At 47.3% G+C, this 20,611-nt stretch overlaps 2 protein-coding genes and 1 long non-coding RNA gene across 5 annotated transcripts in view; 2 read left to right on the plus strand and 1 right to left on the minus strand.

Moving 5' to 3' along the window:
• Positions 1-14,041: 14,041 nt before the first annotated feature.
• Positions 14,042-17,188, minus strand: LOC115900287. Its single transcript, XR_004059946.1, has 2 exons — positions 16,739-17,188; positions 14,042-16,646 (listed from the first exon to the last, which is right to left on the minus strand). It is a non-coding gene; the product is annotated as an uncharacterized LOC115900287 (long non-coding RNA).
• A 57-nt stretch (positions 17,189-17,245) lies between these two features.
• LOC115900422 (homeobox even-skipped homolog protein 2-like) lies at positions 17,246-17,788 on the plus strand. Its single transcript, XM_030941104.1, has 2 exons — positions 17,246-17,321; positions 17,418-17,788. The coding sequence occupies exons 1-2, from the start codon at positions 17,246-17,248 to the stop codon at positions 17,786-17,788; spliced, it is 447 nt and encodes a 148-aa protein (XP_030796964.1).
• The window catches only part of WAPL (WAPL cohesin release factor), an 86,586-nt gene continuing 83,326 nt past the window's right edge, over positions 17,352-20,611 (plus strand). For all 3 annotated transcript variants that reach the window (XM_030940696.1, XM_030940698.1, XM_030940697.1), the window contains exon 1: positions 17,352-17,784. The gene's annotated coding sequence lies outside the window, so the exon portion shown is untranslated. The remainder of the gene's footprint in view (positions 17,785-20,611) is intronic.

Here is a 20,611-nt window from a genome sequence, read left to right on the forward strand (position 1 = left end):
ACATCAAGTCACTGAGGTAGGACAAAAGGGTGCTACAGTCCTATTATTTTACAGTTATTATAAGTGTACTGGAACTCTAAAAAGAACTTGTTTGTATAATGTCAGTCTATACAAGGTTTGTAGCCCAGGAAATGACCAACCTGATGTGTGTTACGACCCATCTGAGCCTCCCATGACCAGAGTTTTTAAAATAAGATTAAGGACTGAGGACTGGTAGGGGCTCATAAACGATATGAGTAAAGTGTTAGCCAAAACAGAAAAAAGAAAGGGTGCTCAAACAAGTCACCTTAAAATTTGATGCCTGTGCTGTCATTAATAGTAATAAGTTAGGAATAAGGTGTAGTTCTCTTAATTAGAAAAGAGGCTATATGGCAGAAAATAAGTACATCTGTCATAAATTAGGACTGTGTGGAAATAAATGTAAATACTGGTCTTGTGTCATTTAGGCCACTTAGATTAAAAAAAAAAAAAAGAAAAGGATCCAGTCCACCTTCAGAAAGGGAAAAATGGCCCTTCCTGTACTAAAGGACAATGTAACCCCTTAGAGCTAGTAATAACCAATCCCGTGATCCTCGCTGGAAGAAAAGGGGAACGTGTAACCCTAAAAATTAATGGAGCCAGACTAGATCTTCAAGTAAATATTGTGGTTTCAGAAAAAGTTTATAAATGCTCTCCTGAGCCAGTATTTCAAACCTTCTATGATAAACTAAAAGTGTCAGTACCAGAAATTCCAGGAAAAACAAGAAATTTGTTTTTGCAATTAGCCGAGCATGTAGCCAAGTCTCTCAATGTCACATGTTATATATGTGAAGGAATTGTAATAAGAGATCAATGGCCATAGGAAGCCCGATAATTAGTACCTACAGACCTAGTTCCTGATGAATTCCTGGCCCAAAAGAATCACCCTGATCACTTCTAGGTCCTAAAAGCCTCAATCATTAGACAATACTGTATAGCAACAGTGGAGAAGGACTTCACCCTTCCTGCAGGAAGACAACATGGTGGAGTTCAAATCACACAGAGAAAAATCCATTCAGTAAATTTCCAAAGTTGCAGACCATTTAGGCCCACCCAGAATCCCACCAGGACTGGACGGCCCCCACTGGGCTATATTGAATATGTGGACATAGAGCCTATGCTAAGCCGCCTGACCAGTGGACAAGTAGCTGTGTTATTGGCACTATTAAACCATCTTTCTTCCTACTGCCCATAAAAACAGGCAAACTCCTGGGCTTCCCTGTTTATGCTTCCCGCGAAAAGAGAAGCATAGCTATAGGAAATTGAAAATATGATAAATGGCCCCCTGAGAGAATCGTACAATATTATAGGCCTGCTACTCAGGCACAAGATGGCTCGTAGTGATACCAGACCTCCATTTACATGATCAACCGAATCACACGGTTATAAGCTGTCTTAAAAATAATCACTAATAAAACTGGCAGAGCCGTGACTATTCTAGCCTGGCAAGAAACTCAGATGAGAAATGCTGTCTATCAAAATAGATTAGCTCTCCACTACTTGCCAGCAGCTGAAGGAGAGGTCTGTAGGAAATTTAACTTTACTAATTGCTGCCTACACATAGATAATCAAGGGCAAGTAGTTAAAGACATAAAGATATGACAAAACTGGCACATATGCCCATGCAAGTGTGGCATGGATTTGATCCTGGGGCCATGTTTAGAAAATGGTTCCCAGCGCTAGGAGGATTTAAAACTCTTATAAGAGTTACAATAGTAATAGGAACCTACTTACTGTTCCTTGTTTTCTACCTGTACTTCTTCAAATGATAAAGAGCTTCATTGCTACTTTAGTTCACCAAAATGCTTCAGCACAAGTGTGGTATATAAATCACTATTGATCTGTCTTGCAAGAAGACACAGGTAGTAAAAATGAAAGTGAGAACTCCCACTATTGAGTGAGAGTCTCAAAGGGGGGAATAAGGGAGGAGACCACCCCTTATATTGTCTTATGCCCAATTTCCGCCTCCAAAGAGAGAAAAAGTACAAACTAAAAGGCAGAAATGGAATCCACAAGCAGACAGTCTGGCACCACACCCTGGGCCTGATAGTTAAAGATTGACCCCTGACCTAATTGGTTATGTTATCTATAGATTACAGACATTGTATGGAAAAGTACTGTGAAAATCCCTATCCTGTTTCGTTCCCATCTAACTACCAGTGCATGCAGCCCCCAGTCATGTACCCGCTGCTTGCTCAGTCAATTGCAACCCTCTCACGCACACCCCCTTAGAGTTGTGAGCCCTTAAAAGGGACAAGAATTGCTCACTCAGGGAGCTCGGCTCTTGAGACAGGAGGCTTGCCTATGCTCCTGGCCGAAAAAACCCCTTCCTTCTTTAACTCATTGTCTGAGGAGTTTTGTCTGTGGCTGGTCCTGCTACATTCCCAGAGAGAACTCATATGCCAGTTAAACCACCATTTTGTCTCTTAGGTCACACGCTTGAGCCTATTCGCCCAACTCCTGAGATCTAATTGGGAAGCTGATCACCAGTTTTGGGTTTTTCTATCTGTTGGGGAGACTGCCTTTCTCTGGCTCTGGGTGTGATCAATTACTATTTTAGACAGCTTCACAGCCTCCTGACCATCACCTGATGGTCTTCTAATATTCCTGGGTTTGGAGGTAGGGGCTCTCATGCCCTGCCCATGTCTGCTGTTACCCACTGTAACAACACTGCCAGGCAGGCTCTGCATTAGGAGACCCACTGTGGCTTCTGGACAACAGGGGATAAAACCCAGGCTGCCGGGACCTTCTGCTTGTCAATCAGCCAGGAGTCGTGTAGCTATCTCACTTGTGCCTCCTAAATCCCTTTCTGGGAAGGCGAGATGGAGTGGTACCAGTATTGTCCTCATTTTACCAAACCTCACGCCTAGTGCCCTTTCCACCATCCCTGGGGCCTTCCAGTAGAATCTCTGTGCTTGGAGAGAAAGGAGTACACAGTCTGAGGTTGGGTAGGGGATGCAAACATCCATTCATTCAACTATTTCTTGGGAACAGGGGCTGCCTGGGACAGGGAGACCTGGGACACTGTCCTAACGGAAGCCAAGACCTGGGGAAGCCCAAGTCAGACGCAGTTAATTATGATTGCAATTACAACTTCGCACTTGAGTGCTTTCAAGGGTAGCTGAGGAGGTGAGAAGGGAAAGAAGGGGCCACAGGTCTGTGGGTGTTGCGTTTGCTGTGCCAATTGGTTTCAGCTGGCGCAGCGAAGATGGCAGGAATCGTGTAGCCGGCAGGCCTAGCTCTCCACCGCGGATTTGCGCCCACACCCTCTTCCTGGGGCTCTGCAGGCCTCACCTCCAAGGTACTCCACAGGGGGAGGCTCGGAGGTGCGGGTGTTTATGTCCTTGGGGCTGCCAGGGCTGCGGTTGCTAAGCCTTTTTGGACTCACAAGCCTCAGATAAGTAGATCAAAACCCAGGTTGGGGCGGGTGGCCTAATCCGCCGCGGCTCCCGGGTCTCGGGAGGCCCCAGCACCGCGCGGATGATAACAGCGGAGCCGAGGCGATCTAGAGCGGGCCCTAGCTCAGCGCCCCCGCGCCGGCTTTCGGAGCCGGGACTGTTCCGCAGAGCAGCCAGGGCCACTGACCTGGTCGGGAAGGTCCCCTGCGCAACAGAGGCAGCCCAGGCGGCCCCAAGGGTAACGCCCAGGGTGACCCCAGTGCAAAGGGGAGTTCTAGGGGAGAAGCAGTCTGAGGCACCCCGCCCCCAATTCCGGGGGCATTTATTTGAAATGTTAATGTTTTGAAGACTCCCCTGGGCCCAGATCCGTCTCCTAGAAAGCGGGCAGAAGCCTCTGTGGGATTACTAAACTAACCGCCTCTGGCTCGGGTGCGAACCCGGTAAACATGTGTTGGTGTAAGCTAGAGAGGCCAGTGTACACAGACGAACCGGGTAAATTATTACACACCCCGACCCCTCGCCGTAAAGTATCCTTTGGTGCACCAATTCCAGGAGTTGAAGTTTCTCCCGGCCACAGACCTTTATTTGCTCTTGTCCTTTACACCCTCCGCCACCGCACAGGAACCGCGGAATCCAGGTCACAGGTAGGGGCAGGGAGGCCGGGGCGGGGCGGCTGTTGCGCAGCTCTGACAGAGCCCAACCCTGGCCCCGCCCCGGCCGCAGGCCTCGCTCAGGTCCTGCTGGGCGGCAGCCCGGCCTGCACTCAGCCGCCAAGTCTCCGCCACGCCTCGGGACGTCCTTGGGTAGCCCGGACCACGCGAGGTCGGGTGTCCCTGGCCCGGAGGCCGCCGGGCCTGGGGAGGACACAGAGGGTGTCACAACGGGAGCTTTTTAGAAACGTTGGAATGCGTCTCACTGTCCACATTCGATAGTTTGTCGAGTTATTGCCAAAATTATCTAGTCAGAGCCTTTTCCCAGCTCAGCTGCTGGCGATGGTAATCATACCCGCACACACTTTGGGCGCGCTGAGACTCTGCCGGGCGCTGTTCCAAGCTCTTCTTATGAATTAACCTGTGATGAGGCGACCAAAGTCAGTCATCTGGCTTCTTTCGAGAACTGGCAGGTCACCTGCCCTCCATTCGACTGGTGGGGTGAGAGTAAATTGGGGCGTGCTCCCCTGTTGGATATGGGGCCCAAGCTGCGCAGACATGATTGCCAAGGGCCCGGGGCTCCGGTGCTGGAGAGGGGCTAGGTAGGGCGTCAGGCACCGTCTTGATTCTGGAAGATTTTTTAGACCCCGCTGTAGTTCTCCAACTTCAACATTCTCTAATCCACGAACTCCTCCAAGCTGCCTGAGCTTCCAAAAGCTTTCGCCTCAAGCTGGGAGAACCCAATAGAGTGATCATTTTTCAACCAAGGGAGCCAACACTCATACATAATGAAGCGAGTTACACAAAGGACAGAATTCTTTCCCACTCTCCTGGAAGAGGCCCCTCAGCTCAGGGAATCGATTGCAGGGCTGCCCAAACGACCCAAACTATGGGCCAGGTTAGGGGCGCATCAGAGGAATGGGGGGAAGCCAAAGAGCTCCTCTGCCCACTCAGAGGCTGGAGTTCCTCACACGAAGAAACCCCCACCCAGGTTATTCCTGAGCACTTCTCAGAAAGCACAGTTCCTCCCTTTTCCTTGCCCCAAAGGCCAGTTGCAGAGCCCATGACCCAGCCGTGGGACGGGACGCTGTGAAGGGAGGAAGAGCCGCTTATGGTGGAGGAGCTCCCTCCAGGCCCCAGCAATACATCTGGATGCTGTCAAGAACCAAGTGGGCAGGGCAAGAAGAGGCATGGCCTGGTTAAGACAAGACACTGTGACCTTGCCTTCAACAACCTGGCCTGTTAGATCTCTGTCTGCCACCCTACCTTTGCTGCTCACAAATACCTGATCTCTCCCTAGGCCAAAGCTTCTCCACCTACCCTTCCTCACTCCTCCTTGAACTTGGCTTCTTCCTCTAAACAGCTTTGAGTTCTTGATCTTGATCCTCACTCCTGGCTTGAGCCTCTGGCTTGAAATGACAACAGAAGGATGGGGTTCCTCTACCTGGCTTGATATTCAGGGCCCAGGACAGCACATGCTTCATGCCTGGAACCTTTGGAGAAAGATAGTTTTGGTTTAAAACCCTAGCTCTGTCACATTAATCAGCTGGGTGACCTTAGGTAAGTCATTTACCATTGTACAGTATTCCTTAAGATTCCTATCAGAGAAGTGGTAGGATAATGCAGCTCTGATAAGGAGATGAGACATCAATGACAATGTAAATAACAATGTAAATTACAATGCAGGGAAATCTGCACTGTGGCTGGCAAAGAATAGGACTCAGTAAATGGTAGCCTTCTCCCTAGGTAAGAACAGAGCAACTCAGCACCTAGGAGGCTGCTTGCCGTTGTTCTTTTATTTAAAAAAGTTCTTTTAGAGACAGGGCCTTGCTCTGTAACTCAGGTGGGAGTGCAGTGGCATGATCATAGCTCACTGCAACCTTGAACTCGGCTTACGAGATCCTCCTGTCTCAGCCTCCTGAGTAGCTGGAGCTTGCCTTTGTTCTCACACTCTCTCCTGAGGCTCCATAATATGGAGGTAAAGACCATGACATTGGTAATGTTGCTGCCACCTCCACCTCCACTCAGTCATGCCCTGGAAGTTAAATACCTGAAACTGTATGGCCATGGCATCCTCGCTTGGGCAAGCAGCATTCAGACGCAGATTGGCTTTCAGAGCAGGTGACATCCCAGAGGCCTCTCTCCTGATGTCACTGTGGGCAAGCAGTCAGGGAGCAGGGCCTCACTGCTGGGATCTTGCTCCTAACTGGGTGTCCTGCTGCCTTTCACCTAGGAAGTGAGCCCAAGTAGATTTTCCCTGACATTCAATAGCCTTGTTCTGCTTCCACTGTTTCCATCTCAAGGTTATTAATTCCTCACCCACTCATGGCTATCAGAATTCTTTTCCAACATTTCCAAGATTAAAATATAGACCCCCCCCCACCTTTTTTTTTTTCTTTTTGAGATGGAGTTTCACTCTTGTTGCCCAGGCTGGAGTACAGTGGAGCCATCTCTGCTCACTGCAACCTCCGCCTCCCAAGTTCAAGCGATTCTCCTGCCTCAGCCTCCCGAGTATCTGGAATTACAGGTGCCAGCCACCACACCCAGCTAATTTTTGTATTTTTAGTAGAGATGAGGTTTCGCCACCTTGGCGAGGCTGGTCTCAAACTCCTGACCTGAGGTGATCCGCCCGCCGTGGCCTCCCAAAGTGTTGGGATTACAGGTGTGAGTCACTGCACCTGGCCCATATCCATCTTCTAAATTCTTACTAGAAAGAAGCACAAAAATGACAAAAACATGTGTCTGCTTTGCTGTATCTTCTTTTATTTTTTAAACCTTTTTTGAGATAGATAGGGTCTAGCTCTGCTGCCCAGGCTGGAGTGCAGTGGCACAATCATAGCTCACTGTAACGTTGAACTCCTGGGCTCAAGTGATCTCCCACTTCAGCATCCCAAGTAGCTGGTGTTAACAGAAACATGTTAACGGTACAGTGTCCATGTTCTTGGTGTCTTGAACAAAGAATTGGACAAAAAGCACTAACACAGCAAGGAAGGAATGAAAGGATTTATTGATAATCAAAGTACACTCCACAGTGTGGGAGTTGGCCAGAGCATGAGGCTCAAAGACCCCATTACAGAATTTCTGGGAGTTTATATACTCCCTAGAGGATTCCATTGGTTACTTCGGGTACACCCTATGTAAACGGAGAGGATGAAGTAAAGTTACAAAGTCATTTACGGCGTATGCCCTATGGAGAGGATATTTCCTGTTATAGCTGAAGTGTGAATTGGCCTTATGTTCCCTGCCTCCAGACCCTATTTTCCTGCCTCACTGGGACTACAGGAACATGCCACCACACCTGGTTACTTTTTTTGTTTTGTTTTTTTTTTTTGAGACAGAGTCTCACTCTGTTGCCCAGGCTGGAGTGCAGTGTCACGATCTCGGCTCACTGCAACCTCTGTCTCCCAGGTTCAAGCGATTCTCCTGCCTCAGCCCTCTAAGTAGCTAGGACTACAGGTACGCACTACCATACCCGGCTAATTTTTTTGCATTTTTGTAGAGACGGGGTTTTATCATGTTGGTCAGTCTGGTCTTGAACTCCTGATCTCAAATGATCCACCTACTTCTGCCTCCCAAAGTGTGGGATTACTTTGGCATGAGCCACCGCACCCGGCCTAATATTTTTTTTTTTTTGAGACAGTCTCACTCTGTCGCCCAGGCTGGAGTGCGGTGGAGGCATCTTGGCTCACTGCAAGCTCCGCCTCCCTGGTTCATGCCATTCTCCTGTCTCAGCCTCCTGAGTAGCTGGGACTACAGGTACCCACTACCACACCTAGCTAATTTTGTTTTTGTATTTTTAGTAGAGATGGGGTTTCACCGTGTTAGCCAGGATGGTCTCAATCTCCTGACCTTGTGATCCGCCTGCCTCGGCTTCCCAAAGTGCTGGGATTACAGGTGTGAGCCACCGCATCTGGCTCTAATTTTTAAATTTTTAGTAGAGACAGGGTCTCACTATGTTGACCAGGCTGGTCTGGAACTCCTGGCCTTAAGCGATCCTCCCAATTTGGCCTCCCAAAGTGCTGGGTTACAGGCATGAGCTATGGCACCTGGCCTGTATCTTCTTTTAACATAGAACTGGTGGAACCAAGGACTAGAGGATGACTGATTCATTTATGGGTGAGTGTGTGACTCAATAAGTGTGAGGCTCCACAAGTGCAGAGGGAGAAGGAAGTTCTAGACAGAGAGGACTGCATGAGCTAGTCTGGCCCAGCTAGTCAGGAGAGAAGGGAAAGAGAGGTATGGCAGGGTAGAACATAACCATAAATGCCAATGCAAATTATGCCTATGGGATATGAACTTATTTCCCATAGATAGTGGGGAGCAAAATATTTTCTTCTTTTAAGAGAGGGAAGTGATTTCTCAAATGTATGTTTTAGAAATATTCTGGGGACTGTGCAAGAAGAGTACATTCATTTTTAAAAAATAGACTTTTTTAGAACAATTTTAGGCTCATAGAAAAACTGTGCACATAGTACAGAGTTCCCATATTACCTCCCTCCCCAATTCCCTTCCCCAGTTTCCTCTATTATTTATTTATTTATTTTGAGACGAAGTCTTGCTCTGTCACCCAGGCTGGAGTGCAATGGCACTATCTTGGTTCACTGCAACCTCCACCTTCCAGGTTCAAGCGATTCTCCTGACTCAACCTCCCAAGTAGCCGGGACTACAGCCATGTGCTACCACGCCCAGCTGATTTTTTGCATTTTTAGTAGAGATGGGATTTCGCCATGTTGACCAGGCTGGTCTCGAACTCCTGACCTCAGGCGATCCGCCCGCCTTAGCCTCCCAAAGTGCTGGGATTACAGGTGTGAGCCAGCGTGCCTGGAGTATAACAGAATTATTTCACCACTCCCTAAGTCCCCTGTGCTTCAGGTATCCATCTCTCTTCTCCCCTCCTCCTGAACCTCTAGCAACCACTGATCTTTTTATTCTCTCCATTGTTTTGCCTTTTCCAGACATCATATACAGTAGTTGGAATCATATAGTATGTAGTCTTTTCAGACTGGCTTTTTTCACTCAGCAATATACATTTAAGGTTCCATATCTTTTCATAGCCTGACAGCTCATTTCTTTTGGTAAATTCATTTTTAATATTTTTCTTCAACAGATATTTACTCAGCCTTTTTTTTTTTTTTTTTTTTTTTTTTTTTTTTTTTTGAGACAGGGGCTTTCTCTGTCTCCCAGGTTAGAGTGCAGTGGCACTATCATGGCTCTCTGCAGCCTCAATCTCCCAGGCTCAAGCGACCTTCCCACCTCAGCCTCCTGAGTAGCTAAAACTACAGGCATGTGCCAACACACCTGGTTAATTTTTGTAGAGACAGGGTCTCACCATCTTGCCCAGGCTGGTCTTGAACTGATGGGCTCAAGCCATCCACCCCGCCTCGGGCTCCCAAAGTTCTGGGATTATAGGCATAAGCCACTGTGCCCAGCTACTGAGCTTTGTTATCAGGGCTGCCAATATAAATATAATGCAAGTCACAAAGGTAACTTAATTTTTTTTAGTACCCACATTAAATAAAGGTAAAAAACAGGTGATATTAACTTTAATAACATTCTATTTAACTTGATATAAAAAATCATTTCAACATTTAATCAGTGTAAAAAGTATTGAGATATTTTATTTTCTTTTTTTGTAGGAAGTCTCTGAAATCCAGTGTGTGTTCTACATTGTCAGGGTTTCTCAACTTGGACTAGCTATATTTCAAGTGCTCAGTGAACGCACAGCTCATGGCTACCACACTGGACTGTGCAGCCTGTTCTTGGTGCTGAGCATACAGCAGAGAGCAGAACGGACAAGATCTCTGCCTTTACACAGTTGACATTCTAACGTGGAAGATAGATAATACAGAACTAGACTGGGCGTGGTGACTCACGCCTGTAATCCCAGCACGGTGGGGGGCCGAGGCGGCGGACCATTTGAAGTCAGGAGTTCAAGACCAGCCTGGCCAACGTGGTGAAACCGTCTCTACTAAAAACAGAAAAATTAGCTGGGCGGTAGTGGCACAAGCCTGTAATCCCAGCTACTCAGGAGACTGAGGCAGGAGAATCACTTGAGCCTGGGAAGCAGAGGTTGCGGTAAGCCGAGATTGTGCCACTGCACTCCAGTCTGGGTGACAGAGTGAGACCCTATCTCAAAAACAAACACACAAACAAACAAAGAAGTACGCAGGCTGGGTGTGGTGGCTCACAACTGCAATCCCAGCACTTTAGGAGGCCCTGGAGGATTGCTTGAGGTCAGAAGTTCAAGACCAGCCTGGGCAATGTAGTGAGACCCCCCATCTCTAAAAAAAATCAAACATTCATTTTTTGAATTTTTCCCTGGGTGTCACTCTTGCCTGTAGTTCCAGTTACTCAGGAGGCTGAGCCTGGGAAAGCAAGGCTGCAGTGAGCCATGTGTGTCTGCACCACTGCACTCCAGCCTTATTTGGGAGACCTTATTTGGGGGGGAAAAAAAGAGATAATTTGGGAGAGTGGTACGTGTTAATAATACACCAGTGTTATGATAGAGACTGGGAAGCTGCTTCAGATTGCCTGGATAGTCAGGAAAGTCTTTTGGAGGCTGAGACTCCAAAAAAAGGAGGCGTTATCAATGAGAAAATCACTAGTTGTTATCCATTATTTATTGTCACAATGCTGAATAACAAACCACTCTAAAATTGAGAAGCTTAACATAATAAGTAGCTATTATTACTCATGAGCCTACAGGTCATCAGGACAGTTCTAGTCCCAGGTGAGCTCACATCTACATCTTTGGGTGGCTGCAGGTCAGGTGGGTTGCCATGCTGCTCCTGGCTGGGCTTACATGTTTGGGGTCTGCTGGCTGTTCACAGGTCAGGGAAGACTTCAGCTCTTTTCCATGTGGCTTCTCATCTTCCATCAAACTAGCCCAGGCCTGTTCTCATGGCAGAAGCAGGGATCCCAAAGAGAACGTGGAAGCATTCAAGGTTTCTTTAGGCTCAGGCTCAGGACTTTATCACTTCTGTCATTTTCTTTAGGCCAAGGTGAGTTAAAATCCAGCTGAGATTCTGGGAGGAGCTGCCAAGTCACATTGCAAAAGGTGTGGCTATGGGGAGGAGTGCGTGGAAAATTCAGGCAATTTTTGCAGTTAATCTCCCATATTACTTTAAAAGCTTTCAATTCTACCAGGAAGCGATAGCAATTCTAACTTGTGTAGTATGTGCCCAATAAAATAGCCTCAAAATGCAGAAAGAAAAATAGAACTACAGGGAGAAATGAAAAAGATTACTCTTATAGTGGGAGGTTTTCATGCATGTTTTGCTATTATTTATAGGTCAAGCAGACAAAAAAATTATTAAAGATATAGAAGAGCTGAACACTATTTATTATTATTTTTGAGAAAAAGTTTTGCTCTTGTTGCTCAGGCTGGAGTGCAATGGTGTGATCTTGGCTCACTGCAACCTCTACCTCCTGGGTTCAAGTGATCCCCCTGCCTCAACCTCCCAAGTAGCTGGGATTATAGGTGCCTGCCACCTGCCTGGCTAATTTTTGTATTTTAGTAGAGATGGGGTTTCATCATGTTGGCCAGGCTGGTCTTGAACTCCTGACCTCAGATGATTCGCTGCCCGCTTTCACCTCCCAAAGCGCTGAGATCACATATGTAAGCTGTACACAATTTTTTTTTTTTTTTTTGAGACGGAGTCTCGCTGTCGCCCAGGCTGGATTCCAGTGGCACGATCTCAGCTCACTGCAAGCTCTGCCTCCCGGGTTCACGCCATTCTCCTGCCTCAGCCTTCCGAGTAGCTGGGACTACAGGCACCTGCCACCACGCCCAGCTAATTTTTTTTGTATTTTTAGTAGAGATGGGGTTTCACCGTGTTAGCCAGGATGGTCTCAATCACCTGACCTCGTGATCCGCCCGCCTCAGCCTCCCAAGGTGCTGGGATTACAGGCATGAGCCACTGTGCCCGGCTGCTGAACACAATTTAAAGCTTGAATTAATTCAGGTATTCCGTCAACAAATATTTATAGCACACTTTCTGCGTGTGAGGCACTATTCGAGGTGTGCTTGGCATATAAAGTGAACAAGTCAGTCATCCGTGTCCTCATGGAGTTTATATTCTTCTGAAAAGAAACAGATGATAACCAAGTTCATACACAAAGCAAACGTAATGACAATGTTATGGAGAAAAGCAGCAGAGAAAAGGAGATACAGGGTGCTGGACGACCTTAAATAGCATGGCCAGGGAAGACACTACTGAGAAAGAGATACTTGAGCAAAGACCTGAAAGCATGGAGGGAATGAGTCATGTATGTCTCTTGAGGACTAACAGAGGGAACAAGTATGAAGAGGGCCCGCAGGCAGGAGCTGGTTTGGCACGTTCTAGTAGTAGACAGAGGTAGGCCTGGCAAGGTGGGAAGGGATAGGAGTACTCAGGGGCCAGATCATGCAGGGCCTTTTTGCCGTAAGAATTTGAATTTTAGTCTTAGTGATAGGAAGACCCTTCAGGGTCTTTGACTAGGGGGGTATCATACAGTATTAGGGGTGAGGATCCTGGATAAAAAAGGGCTGTTTCCAGGACAAGGGTCAGGAAGCCAGACTTCTTCAAGGTTGCTCATACGAGTCCTTGTCAGGCAATGTGCTTCTAGAGAATTTCCTTTGCTTTGTGTTTCATCTACCTAGACAGCAGTGTATTCCCTAAAGGATGTCACTATCTCCAGAGAACATATTCCAATTATCCTGGGAAATAAGATAACTGGGATTATAAGAGTACTCATTTTCTCAATTTTCAGAATGAAAACCTATCCAAGGCAAGAACAAAAGGTCTCCAGGAAGTACTCCCCTCCCCATTGTGATATCCCAGTTAACACTTTATTAGAGCTACCAGGTTATGTGAAACTGTTGATAGTTTTGCCACTTTCCTTTCAAGATATAGGCAGGGGCAGTGGCTCAAGCCTGTAATCCCAGCACTTTGGGAGGCCAAAGTAGGTGGATGGCTTGAGCCCGTAAGTTCAAGACCAGCCTGGGCAACAAGGTGAAACCCTATCTCTACCAAAAATACAAAAATTAGTGGGGCATGGTAGCATGGACATGTAGTCCCAGCTACTTGGGAGGCTGAGGTGGGAGGATGGCTTGAACCCTGGAAGTGGAGGTTGCAGTGATTGGAGATCGTGCCACTACACTCCACCCTGGGCGACTGAGCGAGACTCTGTCACCAAAAAAAAAAAAAAAATTTGTAGCCAGGTGTGGTAGCTCACACCTGTAACCCCAGCACTTTGGAAGGCTGAGCCGGGCAGATCACAAGGTCAGGAGAAAAAAATGAGCTGGGTGTGGTGGTGCGCGTCTGTAGTCCCAGCTACTGGGGAGGCTGAGGCAGGGGAATCGCTTGAACCTGGGAGGCAGAGACTGCAGTGAGCCGAGATTGTGCCACTGTACTCCAGCCTGGTGACAGAGTGAGACTCAGTCTAAAAAAAAAAAAAAATGTAGTGTGTATATATATATGTATATAATCTTACACGAAAGAAGGAAATAAATGGGTGCTATTATTCAACAAGTATTTATTGAGCACCTACTCTGTGGCAGGCAGTCTTCTAGGTGCTAGGGTTGTAGCAGAAAACAAGACAGGCAGAGATCCCTGCTCTCAGAGGCAGCACAATATGTAAGATAAACATGCAGAACACCTGGTATGTCAGATGCGAAGATAAATGCCCTTAAGGAAAGTAAAGCAGGGACAGTGCCATTTAGGAGTGAGGATGTTGCAACAATTTAAAATAGGTTGGTCAGGGGAGATTCATTGAAAAGTCCCATCTGAGTCAAAACCTAGAGGAGAGGAATTGAAGCAGGCTGGCATCTGGGGGAGTTGTGGGCAGAGGAAATAGGAAATACAAAGGCCCTAAGGTGGGGAAACAGCAAGGACTCATGTGTGGGCAGAGCAGAAAGTAGGGGCTGCATGAGCAAAGGGCAGGGCCTGGCCCACATCTCGTAGAGCTTTGTAACATAACCACAACATGCAAGTGTACAATTTAACATTTTATTCCACATCTTATGGCAAAGAAAAATTGACTGCTACCAATATGGTAGTTTCTGACCTCTAGTTCCCTAAATAGAATTCTGTAAGTTGTAATACACTTTACTACATGTTATCAGAAAAAGACTAAAAGTTCTATTTAGTAACTCCAGTTCTGACAGTTCTCATGTCTGGGCTAGAACAAGGGCATGGCAATGGCAGAACAGATGTCTTCTATTTTCTTTGCAGGATTTTCTTTTTTCAGAGGCAAGTACAGGTATGGGCCCACTCAAGTGCAGCTCCAGGTAGTAGGGGGTTCTGTCCTCACCCAAGCAGCAAACAGGAGGGCAGAAGCCCCTCCTAAGGGTACTACAAACTTGGCTCCGATCCATTATTTCAGTTTCTGACATATACAACATTCAGTGGGGGAAAGAAAATCAGGTATCTGAGAGCTTGCACAGAGGCATTCTAGCAAAACCAAAAGCATCTACTGGCTACTTCACGTTAGTGTGAAGATTCTCATGAAATGGAGACAACCATTCTAGGGGTTGAGGGTGGCCAGGGGGATGAGCAGAGGGTGAAGTCTGAGCTGAGAGAACTAAGAAAAACAATACAACAAAAAGCTGCTCAGCCATGTGTTACCCATACTGGAATCCTGTTTGCTCATTCTGGTGTGGAACCCAGGGCCCTGGTAAGGGAATGAGGTGACTCCAGGGCATTTGCCTGCCTCAGTGGAAGCAGGGAGGTGAGGGGTTAAGGTGGTAGTACAGCCTGCAGGGCCAGGAGTCTGAACTCCCTCCAGGAGGGACCCAAGAGGTGTCTTTAGCCTGAGCCACACAAGGAAGGGTACAGAATATTAAGCTCTGCTTAATATTCATATAGTAAGTTTCCACAGACTAAATACACACACACACACACACACACACACACACTTGTTTACTTCTCAAATCATGTACCACTTTGTACCAGATTCAAGAACATCCATAAGTACTAATGGGTATCCAACCATTAAGAAAAAGTTTGACTCCCTCACTAGTTGTAATATAAGTCTTCCCATTTCCTTACCTGTAAGATAAGGGAACAGGCTGGGAAGCAGACAAAGCCCCTGAACAGCCTAGCATCTTACCTGATGCATAGGAGGTTCTTAATCATCTCCCTTCCTCTCCCTCATCCTAACGAAAAATACTAGATTGCTGTCAAATGCTATGGGTATACTTTAAATCGGTGCTTGTCAAACTTTAATGTGCAGCCCAATCAGCTGGGGGAATCCTGTTAAAATGCAGGTTCTGATTCAGTGGAGCTGGGGTGAGGATAGGAATTATGCGTTCCTCACAGGCTTCCAGGTTATGCTACACTGCTGATTAGGGATCCTTCTTTGAATGGCAAGAATTTGACACTACCAAGTTCCATTACTTAACACAACCATCACACAAAAGCCCTCAAAAGGCACCACACAGTCTAAACAATGAGCCCTTCCACTTCAGCTTCATGCAGGCACTGACCCTGCCAAGTGTCCAGCACTAGAGAGGCCAGGCATAACACATATATCCTTTGGTCTTGGGAGGTTCACAACACCCTCCTAGGGGAAGATCTTGCAATTGTCTCCTCACCTCTTCTGGTTTTTTGATCTTACCTTTTCCCTCTGATGATAACTACCCTTTAATTACCATCCACTACCTTGTCATCTAAATAATTATAGTAAGTGCAGCCTGCACCTTTGCCAGAGATCTTTAAACAAAATGATAAAAACAAGTTCCTAAATTGCCAATTAAAAAAAAGAGACAAAACTGACCCAAATGAAACAGTCATGTGCATCCCACCCACAGTGGAAGATATGGACTTGTTATTCATATAAACTACAGAAGAAGTTGATTTATTTTGAAACAAGAAAAAATACTGACTCAGTATTTGGGAAATTGTAAATGTCAGAATATAAATTCTGCAGTCAGGTAGGCAAAACAATGCAACCACACTAAGACCCACCTCAAATTCCTCTTGGGAAAGGCTGCAGGGTCTCTGAACTATTTTTCCTTTATCTGGAGTTTCCCCGATTATACCGGAGGGAGCTGGATAACTTCTGGGTGCATTAAAAGCAAATTATCCATTTGTGGAAGAAGGGCGGGCTTGTCACTGAAAGCAATTAGTAGTTTTCTAATTTCCCAGGTGGGTCTCCATTAACCGCCTAACAAACACCAAGGCTGTCCGAGTCCGACGAATCATGCACTTCTCTTAGGGGGAACTGGTTGTGCTATTCTTTAGAATACTGTTTTCTCATGGTAGCCTTAAAAAAAAAAAACTTACCAATTTTCTGAATTAGGTAACACATTAAATGGGAAAAACCTAAGACAGCACGAAAAGGCGCACAGCGAAAAATTAAGACTCCTTCCTCCCGTCATCCGCCACCTCACTGTTCTCCCTTGAGGCAATCACTGGTTTACTTCTCTAAACTTTTTATTATGGAAAATTTCAGATACACAAGTAGAGAGATTGTATGATGAGCGCATGTGCTTGCATCACGCAGCATCAACGATGAAAAACGTCCTGCCAGCTTGTTTTATTCCTCTCCCCCAGTTTTCATAGGCGTATTTTACACTCCTGACACCAGATCACTCTACCTGTCAACATATCAGTAGGTCTTAAAAAAAACAAAACCATAACCACATTACCGTTACCACACCCAACAAGGTTAATGATATTTGCTCAATACCATCCAATATTCTCGGGGCCACTTTCAATCGGAGACGGGCAGACGGAGTTAGAGGGAGGGCTGCAGGACTGGAGGGGCGCGAAAAAGCGAGGGGCAACGCTGCTCGCAGCCTCGGGTGTCCGGCGCCTCGCAGTCCCGCCGTCGTCACCTACGCCGGGCCAGGACCTGCCAGGCCAGGTCGAGGGCGGCTCTGGACCACGCGCTCCCTGCCTCCGCGCTCCCGGGCGGCGGCCCCCGCAGGCCTAGCGCAGCTGCACAGCCCGCGGTCCCCAGACACCGGCGAGTCCCTGGAGGGGAAGCGATTGATACAGCTGCCTGCACTGCGCCACCCGCTCGGCCGCCCATCCCCGTGGCACCTGCGTCTCCCGGCGGGGCCGGGAGCTAGAAGTGGCTGCAGAGACCGGGAGGGCCAGGCCAGCCGCCCGCTCCCGCTCCCGCGCCCGGTCCTGGGCAACGCGACCTCGCGGACCGGGACTACAACTCCCGTCGCGCCCCGCGGCCAGGCCAATGGCGGGCGCCGGAGCATGCGGAGCGCAGCGCCTGCGCGGCGGTTTGAGTAAGCGGCTGCGCGATTGGCTGCGGGGTCGGGCGGCCGCGCGGGGACTGTGGGAAGCGGAGTGACGGAGCGAGCGGCTGTTGGAGGAAGGAGGTGGGGGCCGGGAGCGCAAATGGCGTTGAGATGGTTCAGGGCCCTGTTCAAACTCCAGCGCTGACCATTCACCGGCGGAAGCGGCGGCGCAGGAGGCGGCGGCGGCCCAGCAGGGGCACGTAGCGGGCTCTGGCACCAGCTCCGGCGGCGGCGACCAGCGAGAGCTAGGCCCGGGCCCGGCCGGCGGCGCTCGAGGCGGGGAGGGAAGTTGCGGGGCCGCCGTTCCTCCCCCCCCCCACTGGGCTTCCTATTTACCGAAAGCGGAGCCCCTCGCCTCTCTCGGCTCTCACCAGCCGGCCCTGCTTTCCCGCGCGGGGGTTCCGCGCCCGCTCGCGGGCCGTAGGGAGCGGGAGAGGCGGAGGCGGCCCGTGGCCAAAGCACCCGCCAGGCGCCGAGGGTAAGTGAGGTGTCGGGCGGCCGCCTAGGCCGGGAGGGAGCCGGGAGGGTGGGGGAGGCAGAGGCTGGGAGCGGGCGGTGGAAGTCTAACTGCCTCGCCCACCGGGCCGCTGAGGAAGTTGGGCAGGGGAATGACCTGAAGAACTCTCTTTTTCCCGTTTTATTTTCCTTTTTCGGAGTTCTTTTTCGGGCGACTGCTGATTGACTTAGGTCCCCAAACCTAGTCAAGTGTGTTGATTTCAGCCCGGAGTTCTTTCCCGTGGTTTCATCCGCCCCTGGCTGCCACTGGGGCCTTGCACTGCCCTAGGGATTCGGTGGCAGAGGCTTCCGGGGCGTCGAAAGCGACCTCCCTTTCCTGGGCGGCGCGGGTTGGGAGGAGAAAAGTTGCGTGAGTGTCCAGTCCGAGGGGTCCACCGCGCCCACTGCCCGTGGCGCCCCGGCTGTCCCCAGGTGAGGATTTCTGGGTAGTCAGGTTTGTCCCGTCCGCTTTCCATCCTCAGTGGAAGCCCCTAAAGCCTTTGGGGATCGGGAAGACGCTAGATTAGGGTGGGAGTGAAGAATAAAGGCTTTTTTTTTGGTTTTCTTTAATCAGCGCACTTCCCTCAAAATTCGACCTGATTTTGGGCTAGGGCAAAAGCCCAACAACCGAAAAGACTTAGTCGTGAATCATTCTTTCCTTTTTAGTTAGGACAGCCTTTGGAGTTTAAAGGTTGAGCAGGATCGTGTACTTGAAACACTTAAAATTTAATTTCAAAGACGTCTGCACACTTATTTTGGAATCTGTAATGCTTTATGCTTACATGCCATTGCAACAGTCTGCAGACTTAAAGACATTTTATTGTGGGAAACGATAAAGGCAATCAGGAGGAGATACTATGTAATGAACTGTGTACCCATCGCTTGGATTCAGCAGTTAATATTAGAGTTATTTCATCTGTACACTTCTCATTCTTTAATGTTGGAAAATCGCTGACGTTATTTCATCAGTATTTCACCATGTATTTGTAAAAAACATGGTCTTTTGGCACAAAATTATTATTATTATTATTATTATTATTTTTGAGACGGAGTTTTTCGCTCGTTTCTCAGGCTGGAGTGCAGTGACGTGATCTCAGCTCACCGCAACCTCCGGCTCCTGGGTTCAATTTGCTCCTGGGTTCAATTGATTCTCCTGCCGCAGCCTCCCGAGTAGCTGGGATTACAGGCGTGCGCCACCACGACCAGCTAATTTTCTATTTTTAGTAGGCACGCAGTTTCTCCATGTTGGTCAGGCTGGTCTCGAACTCCCGGCCTCAAGTGATCTGCCTGTCTCGTCTTCCCAGAGTGCTGGGTTTACAGGCGTGAGCTACCGCGCCCAGCCAGCACAAAATTATTTTTTATCACATAAAATAATTAGGTCCTTAGTGTCAGATATTCATCTGCAGACTTTAAACTTTCAACAGTGAATGCTTTGGGGTTCTAGAACCATTTTAACAGTGAGTTTTTCTGTTGTTGACATAAAGGAACTCGAAGTCTAGATTTTTGTTTTGGCCTTTGCTCAGTATTTTTAGATGATTAGCACATAAGCGTATCCAAAACATTTCAACCTTGTTGGTGTATATATGTAAGCACACTTACAGACCTGCAGGATCTCAGCTTTACATTCTTGAAGGAATCAAGAGAATCGACTTTTAGTTTGTTGTCCGTGGTAGTTGCCCAGTATCCTGTTGTGTTTAGGCTGTACTTAACAAGAAAGAGAGTAAGACTTCTTAGTGTTAGAGCTGCAGTAGAAGATGAAATAGATCTCCTTCAGGAACACTGTTTTCTCTTAACACAGATATGTATGATGACTAAATTATTATTTTGTCAAATTAAAATTCTCACCAAACATTGGGGGATCTACTACAGAATATATATAAAACTCAGACAGTGACTCATTGTAAGTTGTAATAATTTAAGTTAAGGGAAAACACAAGTGTAGCTCAAAACATATTCAAAAGTATAGGTCAAATATAATTTCAATTATTGTAGCTTTCAAAGTAATGAAGATTTTTCATCCCTTAGGCCCTTGTTCACTTTTTAAAGTTATATTCGATGTATTCATGTTTGAACTGTAGAAAGGTCAAAGTGTAGACAAACGGATAAGGATTGATCATGTTTAAAAAGTACTGTACCTTTTTTTAATAGGCACAGAACCAATGCAAGTAACTTGTTTTAAAAAATGTTTGACTCTTGATTTTCTGCCCTAAAGATTTTTTTTTTGTCCTGTGACGTAGATAAATCAGGTAAATCGATTTGCCATTTATAAATTGAAGAGGAAAATAAAGGTTATATGTTTCTATTCCTGTATTAATCCATGAAACAGTGTAATATGCTGGAGCTCACTAGCTCCAGAAAATGTAACTCAGCAAATGAGCACAGCACTATCGGGACAAGGCAGAAAGGATAAGGATAGTTTCTTTCCCTTAGGGAGATGACCATCTAAGGAACATTTTTTAAGTCACAGCCCGAATTACATTACACCAAGAAGCAGAATCTTCAAGATTGGGTTAAAAGCTGCAGATTGTAAAACGTGAGAAAAAGCACCATTTTGGGGACCTTTTTTCTCCTATGAATTAGTGCCATGAAATTTCAAAGAACTAAATTTAATCAAGTATTGGATATTTCTGAGGCCCTGAAAAAAATTAACATTCTGTGCTTAAGATTTTATATAGGTAATTACCCTATACAGATTATTATTACATCACTGCAACCTCCATCTCCTGAGTTCAAGCGGTTCTCCTGCCCCAGCTTCTCAAGTAGCTGGGATTACAAGCGTGTGCCACCACTTGCAGCTAATTTTTTTATTT

Source organism: Rhinopithecus roxellana, chromosome 11, assembly GCF_007565055.1.
Source record: "Rhinopithecus roxellana isolate Shanxi Qingling chromosome 11, ASM756505v1, whole genome shotgun sequence".
NCBI classification, from domain to species: domain Eukaryota; kingdom Metazoa; phylum Chordata; class Mammalia; order Primates; family Cercopithecidae; genus Rhinopithecus; species Rhinopithecus roxellana.

Bases quoted from the DNA above. Each gene is read 5' to 3' on its own strand.
- LOC115900422 (XM_030941104.1), top strand. From the start codon at position 17,246: ATGGCGGGCGCCGGAGCATGCGGAGCGCAGCGCCTGCGCGGCGGTTTG. The intron at 17,322-17,417 runs GTCGGGCGGCCG...AATGGCGTTGAG, and splicing joins GCTGCGCGATTGGCTGCGGG to ATGGTTCAGGGCCCTGTTCA.